The sequence below is a fragment of the Plasmodium sp. gorilla clade G2 genome (assembly GCF_900097015.1).
Source record: "Plasmodium sp. gorilla clade G2 genome assembly, chromosome: 14".
NCBI classification, from domain to species: Eukaryota; Apicomplexa; class Aconoidasida; order Haemosporida; family Plasmodiidae; genus Plasmodium; species Plasmodium adleri (nom. inval.).
Genome location: NC_041706.1, coordinates 2,647,539 through 2,667,538, shown reverse-complemented (window position 1 = coordinate 2,667,538; position 20,000 = coordinate 2,647,539). Strand labels below are relative to the sequence as shown.

The 20,000-nt window shown below is 20.8% G+C and overlaps 3 protein-coding genes across 3 annotated transcripts in view; 1 reads left to right on the top strand and 2 right to left on the bottom strand.

Annotated features, from left to right (window-relative positions):
* PADL01_1468000 (conserved Plasmodium protein, unknown function) overlaps window positions 1-7,581 on the top strand; it is a gene marked incomplete at both ends in the record, with an annotated part of 7,875 nt that extends 294 nt beyond the window's left edge. Inside the window, one exon of the mRNA XM_028684986.1 lies at window positions 106-7,581. Within this exon, the coding sequence (XP_028541010.1) occupies window positions 106-7,581 (7,476 nt within the window). The remainder of the gene's footprint in view (window positions 1-105) is intronic.
* A 1,118-nt stretch (window positions 7,582-8,699) lies between these two features.
* PADL01_1467900 (conserved Plasmodium protein, unknown function) lies at window positions 8,700-16,054 on the bottom strand (the record flags this gene model as incomplete). The annotated part of the gene is made up of 11 exons (XM_028684985.1): window positions 8,700-9,605; window positions 9,861-10,481; window positions 10,595-10,706; window positions 10,817-13,996; window positions 14,132-14,253; window positions 14,337-14,455; window positions 14,537-14,607; window positions 14,758-14,965; window positions 15,207-15,672; window positions 15,726-15,768; window positions 16,017-16,054. The coding sequence occupies 11 exons, from the start codon at window positions 16,052-16,054 to the stop codon at window positions 8,700-8,702; spliced, it is 5,886 nt and encodes a 1,961-aa protein (XP_028541009.1).
* Window positions 16,055-17,260: 1,206 nt separating this feature from the next.
* PADL01_1467800 (rab GTPase activator, putative) overlaps window positions 17,261-20,000 on the bottom strand; it is a gene marked incomplete at both ends in the record, with an annotated part of 5,050 nt that continues 2,310 nt past the window's right edge. The window contains one exon of the mRNA XM_028684984.1: window positions 17,261-20,000. This exon is cut by the window's right edge and continues 1,758 nt beyond it. Within this exon, the coding sequence (XP_028541008.1) occupies window positions 17,261-20,000 (2,740 nt within the window).

The following is a 20,000-nucleotide window of genomic DNA, read 5'->3' as shown; positions in this document are numbered from 1 at the left end:
TAATACATATGGGAGTTCTAATTATTTATATATTATTTATATAATCTTTTTTTTTTTTTTTTTTTTTTTTTTTTTATTATTATTATTTGATATAATATGAAACAGGCAAATAAAAATTTCAGCCTTTCAAATTACAATTTAGATTTAATTAAATGTTTACAAGATGACTCAGGGATATATTTCATTTTAGATCCTAGTAAAGCTATTAATGAGAAAAAACAATCAGATGTGTATGATATATTTGTACCAGAAGATACAGAAGGTGTAACACTTCATGTTCAAAAAGTGAATGATGAATATAAATGTATTGGTGTTAGTATAACTAAAAAAGGTATAGATATAAATTCAGGAACTCGTATTTTCAATTCCAAAATTTCGGATTGGTTAGAACAGTTATTTGTTTTTAATAAGAACTTAGTAAATAATGGTGTACAAATAAATGACAAACTGAAAAAAAGTACCAATAACAATTCTGTTCTTAACACAAACAATATTAATTCTAATGGTGCTTTCATGAATGGTGATATCAACGGAAATTTAAATATTCCTATAAATGCTATCAATTATAAGAATGATAAATTTATAAATAAAGGTAGCAATATCAATATTATAAATGATGGTAGCAATTTAACAAACACTAAAAATCCAAATTACAATAATATGAAACGTGCGTCTGGTACCTCAGCTTTACAAGATACAACAACTACTAATTTAATAAAAAATAAATATAATAATATAGAATATTTTGAAAATAAGGAAAAAAATAACCTAATGATTCCTAACAATAATAATAATAATAGTAATAATAATAATAATAATAATAATAATAATAATAATAATAATATGAATGGTCATATTAATAATTCTCATTTATCCAATAAAAAGGGAAATAAAAATAATAACCAACATAATTGCAATATAAACCATAACATGAATAATAATAATAATAATAATAATTTTATTGGTAATAATAATTTACCTTCAACACAAATGCAAAAACAAAATAGATTAAATCATGTAAATAGTAATAGCAATAATATTAATAAAAATAGTCATCCAAATAAATCAAATGTGATGACTTATAAGAATATGAATTTGGATGAAAAAAATAGTAAACTATTTAACAATATTAATGCTAGTAGTTTATTAATGAATAAAAATATTCTATCTAATGTAAATGCTTTAGCAGCTCAAATATCCCTAGGATCAACCTCTGATTTTATGAAGAATAATAAATTAGGTGTAGGACATACAACTAACAATAGGCAGAAAAATAATACATATAATTTACATAATCATGCACAGAATGAATTATTTAATTTACCAAATCAACATCAAAATAATAATATGTTTAATAACAACAATAAATCACAATTACATCAGTTACAAAATTTGCAAAATCAAACAAATATACATCAACATATTCCAAATCAAAATTTAACAAATCAACAAATACAACAATCATATAATGATAATTTTACATATCGACCAACATTATTTAATTTGTTAGAAGTTTTAGCTAATCATAATATCACAACTCCCGATCAACGTGTATGTATTAGAGGTATTGTTACCGATTTCTTGAATAATGAATTACCTCATGGAAAAATATATGCATATATTGGTGCCGTTGTAGGGCATGATATTCTACATGATATTATTAAAAAATTAGAAAAGGATCCCAACAGAAATATGGTCCCCGATGCATCAGGATTAGCTAGAATAGAAGCAGCATTTGGATTGAGCAAATCCTCCTATGATTTTATGAATAATAATTCACAGAATTCCACCGTAAGTAATTTATCTAATGTACTGTTTAATAATCGTAATTTAAATAGTGCACTATTAAATAACCAATTTTATTCTAATATATTATCAAATGTAGCTAACAATGCTTTTTATGCTAATAATAATTTAAATAATAATGAAAGGATAAACCTTGATAATGATAAAATATTAAATAGTAAGGCAGCAGCAGATATAAGTAATTTGTTGAAATATGCAAAAAATGAAAAAATGTCTATTCCGGGTAATAATAACTTAATGAATTTTAATCGAAAAAAAGGAGCCAATTTTAATAATTTGATGAATTTAAGAAATGATCATCCAAATAATAATAATAATAATAATAACAATAATAATAATAGTAATAGTAATATGAATGGTTTTAATAATAATAATAATAATTTAAATAATAATATGAATAATTTTAGTAATAATAGTAGAAATACAATTCCTCAAGATCTTCTTAGTGCAGCTACTAGAAATTTTAATATGCAATTCCAACATAAAAATAGCTTTTCTGATGAAGAAGAAGAATTAATGAAAGTTATTAAGAAAAATATAGAATCATATAAAATGAATAATATTAAGAATATTCTGATTTCATCTGTTTTTGGTAGAATTAAATGGTTAAAAATTATGAACGAATCACCACATGCATATTTATATGGACATAGTATAGTAAAATTTGGTAACAAATTATATATGTTTGGTGGTTCCAATGGTAAAAATAAAAAAATTCCTTTTAATCATACATTAACATTTAGTTTAATTTATTACAATTACAAATTATTACCTTTAAGTGGTAATTGTCCTGAAGAAAGAGAGGGACATAGTACACATTTAGTTTCTTTGAATAATGGTTTATCTGTATTCTTATTTGGTGGTAGTAATGAAAATACTTATTACAATGATATATATCTTTTAGATATGGAAACACGTAAATGGACACGTAGAAGTGTTAAAGGAAAAATACCTTTACCCAGAGATCAACATTCATCACTAGTATATCCAGCCAAATGTGAACATGTAAGAGGAGAAAAACCAAACTTAACAGAAGGAGTTATAATATTTGGTGGAAAATGTTTATATAATAATAGTATTGTCAGTTTAAATGACATGTGGATATTTTCATTTGATTCAAATGTATGGATTCGTATTAACTACCTATGTGATGATATACCCATAGGAAGATTTGGAATGAACTTGGTATGGTCCGATACGAATACCATATGTCTATTTGGTGGAGAATATTGTGAAATTTCTAAAACACATAAAGAAAGAAGATTATTAGATGATATGTGGATCTTTAAAATACATAATAATGTACATATCAATGCTAATTCAAATGATGAAACAACATATAATAATGGTGTGGATTCAGCAAAAAATGATAAAAATCATACCCATAATAATAATAATAATAATAATAATAGTAATAACAATAATAATAATAATAATTTAGCTGAAAAAAATAATAATGCAAACAATAATAATATGCGCTCAAATGATAAGGAACATGCAGATAATGTAAAGGACAAAAGTAATAATAACAAAAAATTTAGAATGGTTGGAGAATGGTATAGAGAAACTTATGAAGGAGATATTGGATGTCGTTCAAATTATAGTAGTGTTTTTATTACACAAAGACATCAAGATTTTAAAGGAGCAGAACCTAAAACTATTGAAAGGTTAATGATTTTATGTAGTGGAATAACTTATTTATATAAAGAAAATAAACAAAAAATTGTTTCTACAGATGAAGTTTTTGTTTATTTCTTTTCACAAAGAAAATGGTATTTATTAAAAGGAAAATTATGTAATGACGAATATTTATATAATGGTAGACAAAGACATGTAGGTTGTTTTTTCGAATCAAAAAATGTATTAGGAAGAGCAAATAGAAATCCAGTTCCATGTGTATTTATACAAGGAGGATTTAAAAAAAATTCAGTTTTTGGTGATGCTTGGTTATTATCATTAACTGGAGAAAATCCATTAAGAGTCCAAGAATATGATACAAGCAGAGAAAGAATAAGCACTACACAAATGCCACTTTATTATTTTAGGGATACACATTCTATTAGTTTACTCTATAGTTTTTGTACCTTACAAAAATGGCTATTTGGAGCTTTTGCTAATTTAGTAGACAATTGTGTACATGCTCATAATCCAGCAGAAAATGTTTTCATAAAATATGAATTAACACCTGAACATGATGGTATGTTATCCATTCAGGATGATGGTGAAGGATTAGATTTTAATGCCATGAACAGAGTACTAAGAATGTATGGAAATTATAAATATCAAGATAATAGTAGTGTTGTTTTATATAATAGTGGCACTAATATAAAAAAACATGCATTACCTAATAATGATTTTATTAATAACAAAGGTGATGATTATAATGATTATCAAAATGAATATAGTAATAAAAGAAATGCATCTAGTAAAAATGTATTATTAGATGATACTAGTAATGCATTACCACATAAAAAGAAACAAAAAAATACAACACATAATGATGATAAAAATAATAATAATGAAAATGATTTAGATAATGAAGAAAATGATCACCTAAATGGGGATCATAATAAAAATGAAGAAGATGAAAATAAAGTAGGAACAAATAATGCATATGATAATGATCAAAATAATGGTTATGTTAGTGATGATTATTATACGAAAAATTATGATCAAGAATTATTTTATAACGAAAATGTAAATAATATATTTGACGTAAAATATGGAGTAGGATTTAAAATGTCCTTTGCAAGAATTTCTTCAAGTTGTGCTATAATGTCTAGAACATTTAATACTATAGGTATAGGTTTATTATCCCTAGAATTAATGAATCACTGTGAAGCTAAAGAATTGGCTACACCATTATGTATGTGGAAGTTACCTAATAAAGAATTGATTAATAGAAATATTGCGAATAAATCTGAACATAGACATCATCAAAAATTGTTAATGTCTTATACTCCATTTAATAGTCCTAGTTTATTAGCAGAACAAATTAATATATTAGGTACTTACAGTGGAACAAGACTATTATATTGGGATTTTAGGGATGATATGGATTTTATAATTTTTTCTCCTCTAAATAATAACATATATTTGAGTAGTTCACCCTTAAGTGTGGATGAAATTAAATATACAAAGAAAAAGAAAAATAACAAGAATATGTTAAATGATGACAATAGTAATAAACTAGTGTCCAGTGTCGAAGATGTCAAATTAAGTAATAGAGGTGATATTAAGAGAAAGGGAAATTTTGATGAAGAAAATGTAAAGAAGGTAAAAATACAACATAATGAATCTTGTGCTAATGTATCAGTTAATGAAAAAGAAGAGAATGAAGAAAGCCAACATGTGAAAAATGACGATATTGATAAAAATGCATGTACAAAATTAGAAAATATGAAAAAAGAAGATGCAAATGAAAAGGATGATAATGATGATAATAATAATAATAATAATAATGAGAATGAGCATAATAATAATTACAAAGATCAAATATTTAAGGAAAATGAACAATACCAATATTACAACAGTACAATTAAAAAATTAAACCTCTTTGAATATAACTCTCATTTGCATGCATCAATATCAAAAGATAAATATAAAGCAAGCCAAATATTCCCCTTGTGGGATCATCCAAAAGATAGTATAGATTATTGTTTATCTACCTATTTATACTGGTTATATTTAAGAAGAAGTACAAATATATTTTTACAAAACACTTTACTTATACCAACATGTATGAGAAAACATGACAATGAGGATGATTCTGAGAAAAAAAACAAAAAGAAAAAGAAAAAGAAAGGAAAAAAATTAAATGCGAAAAAAAAGAATTTGCAAGAGGAAAATAACACAACTGAACAAAATGCATCTTTAATTAAAGATAGTAATTCAAACAAGGAGAATGAAGAAAATGTAGATCTGAATCAACAGAATGATGAAGAAAAGAATAGTAAAGGAAAGGATGGTGATGATGAACCAAATGAAAGCAACAATACTTCTAATCGTGATAAGAGTGAAGCAGATAATATGGACAATGATGTTATTAATAATGACAATAAGAAAGTTACAAAAGAACAAATGCAAAAAACTAAATTTGAAGAAGCACTGGAATATGGTATTTCACAAGAGAGCGCAAGAAAAAATGGCATGAAATATAATGAAGAAATAGAAGATGATGAAGAAGAGGATGATGAAGATGGTGATGAAGAAGATGATGATGATGATGATGAAGAAGGTGACGATGATGAAGAAGAAGGTGATGTTGATGAGGAGGAGGTTGAAGAAGATGAAGAAAATGACCATGCGAAGGAAGAGAAAAAAGAGGATGATGAGGAAAAGGAAGTAAAAAATCAAGATGAAAACCAAATAGATAATGAAAATGATAATGCACTTGATGAGAAATCCAATGAAGGATCAAATGAAAATAATGAAGAAGCTGATAAAGAAGTAAAAGATAACAATGAAAATAATAATAATAATAATAACAATAATAGTGGTGATGAAAATGTAGAAAATGATAATGAAAGCAAACAAAAAAAGAAAAAACAAGAAGAAAATGAAGTAAATGAAGTACATGAAATAAGAACAAGAACTCGTGTAAAGAATGAAAAGAATTTAAGTAAAAAGAAAAAGAAGGTAGATAAAAGTAGTGATTCAAAAAATAATGAAAGTGAAAAAATTAGACAAGGAAGTTATGTTAATATATATATGGATGGTTTAAAAATAAAAGATGAATATTATATAAATAATACAAGTAAATATACTTTATATAATTTCTTAAGAACAAAATTACATAAAATGGTAGAATTCCATTATTTGTTTACACCTTCAGATTATGAGTATGGATCATTTATTATGATGGGATTTTTAAATGATAACAATAGTCCATCTATTGAAGTTAATAGAGTATGTGAAGCAGGAATTTTATTATATTATAAAAATAGATTAATTAAAAGATTAGATGCACCTTTTATAGATACTGCATATAACCTTGCCTTAGCAAAATACCCACCCAATCCATCATTATATGAAGGAAATCTATATAAATATGCACTTACTGTTATTGTTAATGTACCTTATTGGCTTAAGCCATCTATTAGTAAACAAGAATTCATTCATGAAAATAATTATGCTTTCCTTGTTTTTAAAAAGAAACTTATCGGATTAATTAAACATTATCTTCTTATATGTCAAGATAATATGAAATTAAGAAAATGGAGAGAATCACGTGATTTGAAATTAAAACGATATCTTGATAAATCCAATTTTAGTTTTGATAAATCAAAAATTGAATCGGATAATGATGATGAAAATGACTACAAAATAAACAATCAACCCAAAGAAAATGCACAAAGTACAAAAGAAGAAAAAGGAAAAAACGCACAACCTAATAATAATGAAAACGATAAAAATGAAGATAATGAAGCAAATGAAAAAGATGATGATTATACAAATAGAAATGATAATAATGGAAATTCACATAATGAAGAAGAAAATGAAGAAATACCAGATGATAATGAAGATGAAAATGATGATAGCAATAACTCAAACAATTCTAATCAAGAACAAAAAGAAAAAAATTTAGATAACGATGAAGAAGAAGCTACTGATGATAATGAAGAAAAAAATGAGGAAGAAAAAAATGATGATAATGAAGAAGATGATGAATATGAAAATAATGATAATACAAATTATAATAAAAATAATAGTGATGGTGTAAATGAAGATAATAATAAATCGTTAGAAGATGCCGAGGAGGAAGATACCATATAAAAAATTAAAACTCAACACAAAATGTATATATATATATATATATATATATATAATGTGTATATTTTAAAACATAATTATATTAACATTAAATAATGTTTTAATGTAGTAGTCCTATAATTCAATTATATATCATCTAATATTAATAGAATGATATATAAAATATAAATACAAAGAAATACCTGTACCATACAGTGATAAATATATCCATAGTAATTTTAACATTTTAATACAAATAGTATAAAATATATTTAAAAAGTAATATATTTTTTTACATTTTGTATATAAATGTATATTACTACTTTATAATATATTTTCTATTTAACAAGTATCAAGTAGATATAATTATATTTGATATATTATTTATCCTTTAATGGATATTTATAATTTTATTTCCATTGACGTATTCCTCTTATATTTATTTTATATATATATTTACTATTATTTTTTTTTTTTATTTTTTTTGGACATAAGGAAATATATATGTTTTATATAATTTCTTTATTGATTTTATATTTATATGTATAATGAATATTGTCTTTTTATTTTTATGTTTTTTTTTTTTATTTTTTATAATAAAAATTTTTTCACTATATATATATATATACATATATATATTTTCCATATTAAATATTTTTTTATTTTTTGTTGTATATAAAAATGTGTTTAAAATATCTCATTTTATGCATTAATATTTTTTAATGTCATTTTTAACATATAGAATTAAATAATCAAAAAAATAATAAATAAATAAATAAATAAATAAATAAATAAATAAATAAATAAATAAATAAAATATTAATTATCTTTTAGAATATAAAAAATTTTGAATTTAAAATTTTTTGAATATTCAAAAAAAAAAAAAAAAAAAAAAATTAAAAAATATAATTATTGATACATTAAATTAATTTATATAAATATTTATAACAACATTTTAATATACCATAATTGATAATATATTCATGTTTATATTATAGATATTGTTGTTTTATTTATAGAAAAAATAGACAGTATATAATATTATACATATTTTACATTATCTTAATATATAATTGTGTATATTTTATTTATTTAAAAAAATATAAAATTTATCATATATATATATGTCTATATATTTATATTTAATTTTGTTCATTTTTTAGTTCTTTTAGTATTTGTATATATTCATTAATTTTTACCAATAAATCAGTATTTTCTTTTCTGGTTTGATTTAATATAGTCATTTTTTTATCAAATTCTTTATTGAGAATATTAATCTTTTTATTATTTTCTATGTCTTTATTTTTGATTTCTTGTAAGATTCCTTTTTTTTTTTTTTCCTGATATTTTTTTTCCAAATCATTAAAATCAAAATTTAAATCATGTTTTTTTAGTTTATTTTTTAATTGATTTTTTTTTTCATTAACAGTTTTTTGTAGTTTATTATTAATATGTTCTAATTCATTATTTTCTTTTTTTAATTTTTTATATTTCATATGTAATTTTTCTTTCTTTCTTGTAATTCTATTCATTTTTGTCATTATATCTTTATATTGTTCAATACTAAGTACTGTACATTGGCTAGTTAAATTGAGACGATATTTTTTTTTGTCATAAAGATAATCAATATTTCTTAATTTTGATATTTTTAAAGTAATATAGAATTTTACTTCTGATATATTTTTTTTTTTATCATCTTCTATTATATTGATTTCGTCATTTATTATTTCGATTTCTTTTTCAATATTTTTCTTCTTTATATTTAATTTCCTTTGTTCATTTTTTTTAAGTTCCATATTTTTTTTTATATTATTTATATTGCTTAAAATAGAAGCGTTTTCTTTTTTTATACTTTCAATTTCTTCTTTATTATATATATCAACAATTGAATTTGTTGCTTCCAATTCGTTACACTTATCTTCACTCCCATCACTTTCTCCTGATAAATCGTCTTGAGTTTTTTTTAAGCATTTTATTAAATTGTCATAGCATAAAGTGTTATCTCCCATTAGTTCTTTTAGCTTTTCAAGAATCTTATCTCTGCTTTGCTGAAAAAGCAAAAGTATGAAATGGAATATATGAAAATAAAACAATTAAGTTGTAAAAAAAAAAAAAATAAATAAATATATATATATATATATATATATATGAGGTAACTACAAATGATACAATTGATTATATTAATACAGATGAAAAATACATAAAATATATAATATATATACAATATTTTATATTTTTATCATAGTAAAATAATTATACAAGTAACTATATATTATATACATATATATTATTTTATGTATTACATTTTGTATATCCAGTTCTTGTAATAAAGTGTCCATTTCATCAGCATACACTTTTATTTGGTTTTCAATATTCTTCATTTCTTTGATATAGTCCCTTTTTTGTCTTCTTAATTTTAACTCTTTTTTCCTTAGTTCTATCAAAATATTATTTTTTTCATCTATGCATATAATTTTTAGTGATATATATTTAATTAGTCGTATAGCTTGTATTTTTTTAATGTGTAAATTATAAATCTCCTTATCACATTTTTTAATAAAATATTCGATTGTACGTTCTACATCCTCTTTTTCATAGTGTTGGTATTTTTTTTCAAAAAATATAGGATCCCAATTGATATTATATAGTTTATCATTTCTTTTATTTTCATATGAGAAAAAATTATTAACATTTTCTAAAAATCTTTCATACTTTTTTATTTTATCATGTTCATAATCCATATTGTTTGATTGATATTGCATCCTTTCGTTTTCATTACAATGATTTATATTTACTTCATCAATCATCTTAATATCTGTATCATCTCCTTGGTCATTATTATGATTATTATTCACATGTTTTATCATTTTTCTTTTTAATGTATCTTTTAGAAATTCTATTTCTTCTATAACATGTGTTAATTTCTATTATATATATAATAAATAAAATTGTATGTATGTATTATATATATATATATATATATATATATATATATATATATTTATTTATTTTTTGGTGTATTATTTCTTTTTATTACTATTGATATTCTCGATTTTACTGCCATATAATACTGGTTGAATGTTTCCTTAATATAATTTATTTGAACTAATAGTTTCTTCTTATTTTCTTCATAATGCCTAATAATTTTACTATAATATAAAACACGAAAATTAAAATGGTTAAGTAAATAAACCAACAAATGTAAAAATATATATATATATATATATATATATATATATTTAATATTCCACTTTATAACCTGATGTGTTTGATTTTCTTTGGCTCATCCACCTCCTTCCGCTCTTCAATCATTTTGTCCAATTTTAACAACATTTCTTCATACATTTTTATAATTTTTTTTTTAATACAAATTTCTTCAATTTTTTCTTCATTATTTATAATTTTTACATTTTTATTTTTCTCTCTTAGTTTATTAAAATTTTGTAAGCAATCCTTTATTTCTGTTGTCAATTCAAATGATTGCTTTGGTTCCTTCATTTTTTTCCCCTCCTTTGTCCTGATTTTTCTATTCTTATTTTTAAATGTATAATTTTTCAAATACATTTTTAAGGCTTTAACATAAAAATGACTTTTATCATTAAAGGAATATATAGGCTTTTTAATATATCTTAATCTAATAAATTTATTGGATAAATATTTTATTCTACTATCATATTCTTTCTGATGATACATAAACACATTTTTGATTTCTTGTATATTTTGTTGTAGCATTTTATATATATAATAAGAGTAATCCAAATCTATTAGAAACTTTTTCTTCTTATTTAATTTTATATATTTTTTTTTTAGTTTATTTATTTTCATATGAATATTTTGTTTATATAATAATGCTTTTCTAAATTTTTCTTCATTCCTTTGGGATTCTTTTGTATCTCTTAAACTATATTGAATATCTACATCTTTCATATTATGACTATTTATATTAAAAAATGTGCTTATATTTTTTTGATCATAATTTAGGATTAAATCAATTTTTTTCGTTTGTTCTTCTATTTCTTCTTTTTGTTCTTTTTTATTTTGTTGTATAAAATCCCAAATATCTGTGATATCATTTTTGTTCTTTTCATTTTTTCCTTGTACTTCTTTTTCATCTTTTTTTTGGTTGTTTTTTTTTTCTTCTTGCTTAAGTATCTGTAACATTGATATTATGAAATTTAAGTCATTCTTTATATCTTCATATTTAAAAGGAATAAGATTAGTTTTCTTTTTTCTCTTCTTTATAAACTCTTCTACAATATAATCATATATTTGTTCAATAAAAAAGTCGTGTATTGATTGGTACGACAAGGGCATTTTATTAGGAATCATAAAAGAATGCATGAATGTTTTGATATTTATATGATATCTTTTGATAACATTCAAAAGATAAAAAAAGGAATAATTAAAATTCAATTTTATGTATTTATAATTATTTAAACATATGAATATATATTGATTATTATTATTATTATTATTGTTGTTGTTGTTGTTGTTGTTTTTGTTGGTGTTTTTATTTATAAATATATTCCTTACCTTTTCATAAACAGGTATTTTTATATAATAATACAAGAAAAAATATTTAATAGAAAAAATATATATTTCATTATTATTAGTTAAACAAAATAATAAATCCTTGTTTTCGTTAATTATCATTTTATAGATATATGTCCTTTTTTGTAGAAAATTTTTATTATCAATTTTATATATGATTCTTGGCATGATTATATCAATATGAGTATCCTTACAATTTGTATATTTATATTTTATGTCTTTTTTATTTAAATTTAAAAAGAAGAGATAATTATTTTTAGCACCTTGTGTAGCAATAAAAAATCCGAGATACTTTTTTGATTTTGTTACACAACATATATTTATAGTATCATGTTTTAATCTTGTATAATTAATATTATCTTCATCATTATTATTACTATTATTATTATTATTATTATTATCCATATTGATGTTGTTATTTTTTGTATCACGTTCTTCTTTATATATTATTTTCTTATTATCACGTTCGAAATATAAACTTAACACATCTTCAGGTAATTCATCATTATTTTGATATCTTTTATTTTTAATCGTTTTATTATCAAAAAGTATTTCAACGAATCTTTTCAAATTTTTTATTTTATTATTTAGTATAAATTTTTCCTTATTATTATCAGAATGTAAATCTTGCATATTTTGTGTTAAGTTTATTTTTTCTCTATAAAAATTCATTTCGTTGTATGTATTATCTGATAAATTACTAGAAGAGTCACTTTCTTTGTATTCATTATCACTCCCATTTTCTAAACCTTCCATTTCTTCAAAAGATTCTTCCACTTCATCCTGCTCTATTTTCATTGTTTCTTTAACATTATCCTTTTCTTCATATTCATATTCATCGTCATCATTTTTATTAATTTTATTTGAATCTTTATTATACATATTCAATTTTTTATGTTCATTTTTGTATGTTTTTATTAACCTTTTATTCCTCTCATCTGCATTAAATGTAATTTTAATTATTTCATATTTTACGGATAAATCATAATCGTTATTATTTTGTTCCTCATTATTATTATGTGCATCCTTTTTTACATCATCATTTTGATTATTTATATAATCGTTTAAATTAATATTTTTATTGTCTTTTCTTATGTCCATCCTGTTGTTAATATTTTCATTTGCGTCTTCTTCTGAATGTCCAACTTTTTTAGCCATTTCTTCTTCTTTAATATGTCCTTCCAAATTATTTACATCAATTTTAAAAAAATAATTATTATCTCCCAGTATATAAAAAGAATCAAAATAAGAGAAATAAAAACATTCTTTTAAATGGGCTTCACTAATTTTTAAATATCCTAATGGCATAAATATTTTAGATGATTTATATAAGAAAAAAACATATGGTTCCTCATCAGCTAATATACTTATAAATTGAGAATTTTGGCTTTTTTCTATATTAATTATTTCATTATTACTTGTTTTTAAACAATAAATAATATCCAAATATAAATGCTTCAACTTTATTATTTTTATGACTCCATTATTAAAACCAACACAAAAATAAAGAAAACTATCTTCACTATATAAATATTTTACACATGTTATAGAATACTTAAATTTATGTAAACAAAAATTTCGTTCAATCTGTTTATCTTTCTTTTTATAATCATATAATTTCCCATTAGCACCAAAACTAAATATATTCTTATCCGAGCAAAATATATTTTTAATCTTACTGTTATGATCATTGTAGAATATACCAATATCTTCATAATTATTTTTCTTGCATGTATAAATAGTACAATTCTTTTTATCAACAATAAGGTAAAAATTATCATGAGCAATTATTTTATTAATATTTAAGCAAATTTTTGTTTCTTGTTCAAATTGAATGTATACGGTACTACATCCCGAGATGTTGTCCAGTGAAAATTTACACAGCCACCTATAAAAAAGGGAAAAAAAATAAAAATAAAAATAAAAATAAAAATATATACATATATATATATATATATATAATAAATATACAAATAAACATTAAGACATAAATTATTGCAAATTCATATATATTTATACACACAATTTTAGTGACTCATTTCCCTTGGTTGTTATATAATTATCATAGTAATATATATAATTAATATTCTTATCAAAAGGCTCTTCCACATCATATCTTTTTATTTCTATTTTTTCAACTAAATCCTATAAATAAAAATTGAACAAATTAACATTTATATATATATATATATATATATATATAGATATGTATGTATATTTTTTATAACCTTCCATATGTATAAATTCCCCTTTGACGTTACAATGAATATGTTTTTTCCATGTATGCAAAAACAGTTCACATACACATTTTTATCAACCTCCAATATATTTTCCTTTAATTTTAATCCTACAATTAAATGTAAATATATATATATAAACATTTTAGTAATTATTTTGTGATACATATTATATAATTTATTGATTTTACCTGTGTATGTTCTTTCCAAATTCCAGAGGTATAGTTTCTTTTTCCTTAGTATTAGAAAAAAATCATAATACCTAAAGAGAAAATAAAATACAACATATATATATACAAAGATAGATGAAAAATATGTCCACGCAGATACACTTTTTAATATTTCTCATATAATATGTTATATATATATATATATATATATATATATATATATATATTTCTTCATTTATTACTGTAAAATGTTATTATATTCAAGATATAAGTATATATTAAAAATAAAAATCTTTTTCTCTGAATCAAGTACTTTTAATATATTCTTATTAGTTATTAAAAGGAAATAATTATTTTCCTTTTGAATATAAATCTTTTCATAGTAATCATAATCACTCAAAGGAATCTCTTCTTTAAGAATTTCCTTATCTAGATCATATATTTGTATGCCTTTACATTTTTAAAAAGAACAAAAATGACATAATTATATAAACAAAATATATAATATATAGATTAATATATATATATATATATATATATATATATATTAACAATGTCTTATGTACATGAAAATATAAAACTATTGAATATATTTACAGAAATAGAAAAATTTATATATATAATAATTAATCGTCATTGCAATATACCATTCTACATATTAAAATGATATATTTATTTATTTTTTTATTACATGAATAATTTATTGAGCTATATAAAACTATTATCAATGTGTCCTTAAAAAGAGAAGAACATGTTATGATATAATCCCACTTCGTATATATAACCCTTAAGCTTTTAATTAATGGGTTATATATATTTATTACATTTTGAAGAAAAAATATAATATTTGAATTCTTTAATATAAAAATATCTATATTTAAATTAACACCATATAAAAAAATGTCCTTAATTAAATTACAACATATATTATTATGTTCATCAACATATCGTAATTTATCATATTTATAAAAATTTTGTATTCCTTTTTCATAAACATTCAATTTATCATTTTCATGAGCTTTATTATAAAATGTCTCATTATTACATATATTTAGATAAACAATATTTTGATCAATTAAATCATTTCTATTAAAATTTGAAAACACATTCCTTCGAAGATTGCTAAATATAGAAATTTGGCTAGTACATAAACACTCCTAAATTATTAAAATAAAATATGTACATATATATATATTAACACATTATATACAAATGTATCTATTTCTTTTTTAATTTTATTACCATTTAATTGTCTAAGAAATTACATTAGATATATGTTATTTTTCATTAAAAGAAATATAGTGCAAAAATCTACCTCTCTTATAATTATTTTTTTAAGAACATTCCATTATTATATTATATATATATATATTGCACCTATAATATATATGTATATATTTATAATATATACATATTTTACACGTTAGTAATTTATTTTACCCAGATTTTTTTATTTTTCATTTATATCTTTAAACTTTTTATATATAAGTGCTCATATAACAATGTAAAATATAGAAAAACAAAGGTATTATTAAACATTATTTTAAAATGTATTTTTTTTTTCTTCTATTTTTTATTCAAAATATGTTTACATACATATTTATCATAATAGACACACTACATACATGTCTTAAAGCAATTTAAAAAAAAAAATAAAATAAATTAATACCTTCTGGTTTTTCCTTTTTCGAAAAAATAAAAATAAGAGTTAATGAATAAAACAATTTTATTCTTAAAGCTAATTAAGTATTTTTAAATAGTTTTGATTTATGAAAAAAAAAAAAAAAAAAAAAAAAATTAGGTAAATATATATAATATATATATATATATATATATATATATATATATATATAAGAAAATAAAAAACTGCTAAAATGTCTATATATAAACATATATATATATATATATAATAAAAATGATAAGATAAAGAAATGATAAAAATAAAAATAAAATAAAAATAAAAAAACATATATGCTAAAATGATAAAATGATGATATAATAAAAATAATAAACATTAAACAAAAAAGGGGAAAAATAAATAAGGAAATACCAGAGAATTAATAGAAATATTTAGTGAAAAATATAAAAAAAAAATTTAGCAGAAATATATGTAAGAATATATATAAAATTCTTATATATATAAAACTAATATTAATAAAATTTATAGATTAATTGATAGATAAATTACTACAAAAAATAAAAGACGAAAAAGAAATATATTATTGGTGGTGATAAAATGGAGTAAAATTACATTAATAAAAAAATAATATTATATCTATATATATAATATATATAATATATATATATTAATATGGTTGGAAAAAAATAAAAAAAAAATTACAACTTTTCTTGATTAATACTAAATGCATCATGTTTTCCCCTCTTCTATTTTGGTCGTGTTCATTATTTGTTAAATCATCATTTTAAAACATTTTATCACATAAATATTCTAATTAATTTTACCAAATTTTTTTATTGTATTCCCTCATTTAATTTTAATTGGAATGAGTTTTTTTTTATATATATATAAATATATATTATATAAATATATTATATATATATATAGTTTTAATTTTATATTTTTTTTAATTTTTCAATTTTTGAATATTTTAATTTTTTAATTTTTCATTTTTAATTATAATTTTATTATTTTTTTTTCATATTTTCGGTTAGTATATTTTTTTTTTTTTTTAATTTTTAATTTTTTTTTTTTTTTTTTTTTTTTTTTTTTTTTATTTTGGTTGTCTATTTCAAATTCCATATTTCAATATCCATTATATTAAAATCATTACCACCTGTTATTAGAGGAGGTGATAAGAAAGAGTCAGATGGATTTGTTTTTCCAACTTTAATATCTTTATCGATATAGATAGCAATATCATTACCCCCTATATAGATACCGTCTTTAATTAATACTGAAGTGTTATTTTTGCCTGACCATTTATAAAAGTTAAAATTTGAATTAAATGTAAAAACAAAAGCTGAACTTTTATCTGATGTACTAACAAAGTTATAATCTCTATTTAAAGAAAATGGACAAAAGAAACCTATTAAATCACAATCAAATGTTTTCAATATAAGTATCATAGGTTTTTTTTTATTTCTTTCTGTTTTTTCTAATAATATTTGTAAATTGTATCCATCTTTTTTTGTAGCATATGTTAAGAAGGGATCAAGTGATCTAATATTACTCGGAATTTTTTCCCATATATTTTCCCAGTGAAATGAATTAATTAGAGTTGAATTATCATTTAATCTTGGTCTATAAAATGTTTTCAATTTAACATTCATTAAATAAGGAGATGGACATTTTGTTGAGAATTTCAAATGTTTTTCTTTACTTTTTAATTTAAATCTATAAGCTATTTGTGTTAGTTCATTTATATCTAAATATGGATGCATACATATATGATATAAAATATTTTCTACTTCTTCAATATTAGTACATTTTAATATATCATTTTCTAGAAATTTTAATAAAGCTAAACAATATAAACACAATGTTTTTTGACCTTCAAATAAATATATTCCATATATTCTTAAAACAAAATCAAAAGGTAACATTCTTGAAAATCCATCTTGTATACATCTTGCTGTCCATGCAGCTAAATCAAAATTTAATTTTCTTAAATAATGATAACATTTAGGCAAAAATTGAATAAAAGCATTTAATATGTACTTGACATATTTTACAAAATCCTTTCTTTTATATATAAAAAAAGGTAACTGTTTATTTCGCACACTATCGATACCTTTCTTTATTAAACAATGTATAATACAATAAACAACAGATGCTTTAAAATATATTAACAGCACTATACATAAATTAGGTATTATTGGAGCAAATTCTACATCATTTCCAAAATTATTATTAATAGCCCACAATAATTTCCTTATTTCATGTTTCCCATCATCATTTAATAATGCTGTTAATTCGGTAGCATCATCTAAATTATATACATTTGGATATGCATTATTTGGATTTTTATTTTCATAAAATTTGTTATACAATTCTTGTTCTAAATGTTTATTTTCTTTATTATTTAAAGGTAAACCATATTTTTTCATATTATTATTTGTTTCTTTTTCATTTAAATTATTCATATCATTCTTTACATCTTCTCCACCAGAAGATTCTTTTATTCCATTATCAACAATATTTTCATTATTATTATTATTATTATTATTATCTCCACTTTTATCGTCTTTATAATAATAATAAATCTTATCTGATTTTTTATTATTTGACAAATCATTTTCTTCTTCTTTTTCTTCATAAGCATCTTGAAAATTAATTTTCTTTTTTTTCTTTTCTCCTTTTTTCTTTATATCATCATCATTTAATTCATGACTTGAAGGTAGTTTAAGATTGTCCATACCATTTTCATAATCACTAATAAAAGAATCATGAGTATCTAATAAATTATCTTTCTCATTATCATTATTTTCTTTATCCATATGTTTTCCCTTCTGTTCATTTTCGAATACTTCATTTTTCTTTTGGTTCCTAAAATCATCATTATTGTTTTCAACATATAAATAACTTTTCTTATATATATTGTCACTTGCATTTCTTTGCATTATTTCACCTTCATATTCCCTATTTCTTTGTACATTACAAGAATAATGTCTTAATCGTTCTAAAGTACGATAATAATTATCAACATTGTATTCATCATTATTATTTTTTTTATATTTTAAAATATTACCACTATTATAATTATTATGATACGTGTTATTACTTTTATCATAATTATTATGTTTCGTTTTGCTCTTATTATATGTACCATTAACTATATCATAATAATCTATATTAGTATTATTTTCATTATTAATAATAATGCTATAAGTATGACCCCTACTATTATTATTATTGTTATTATTGTTGATATTATTATTATTGCTATCCATTGTTATATCATTTGTGGAACTTTTGTTTGTATCATTTTTTTTTCCATTAATATCCTTTTCTTCTTCATTTAAATCACATTTACAATCATCTAATGTGTCACCAAATGCATCGATTTCATTTTCTCTTTTTATCTTTTGTTTATTATTTATATGCATATTATATTTTTTATAACCATTCCTTTTATCTATATCGTGTTTTGTCCATGATTTACTATTCGTGTTATCGTTTATATAATTATTTTTCATATTATATGTAAAATCATTTGATTTCTGTTCTCCTTTTCTTTCTGATGTATTTATATATTTTTTATTCATTATATCTTTATCTAAAGAATCTTCATCATTATCTTTTTTCTTTTTATAAAATATATGTTTTATCATACCCAAAATAGATTTCCTATATGTTTTTTCTTCACCTTTTAAATTATGTATTTCTTTCTCATTATAATCAACAGAACCAAAATCATTCTTTTCTATCTCTTTTGAATTATAATCACTAAGTTTTACAATATTATTATCATCTTTCTCATAATTTCCAACGTACATTTTTCCATTATATTCCATATTATATTTA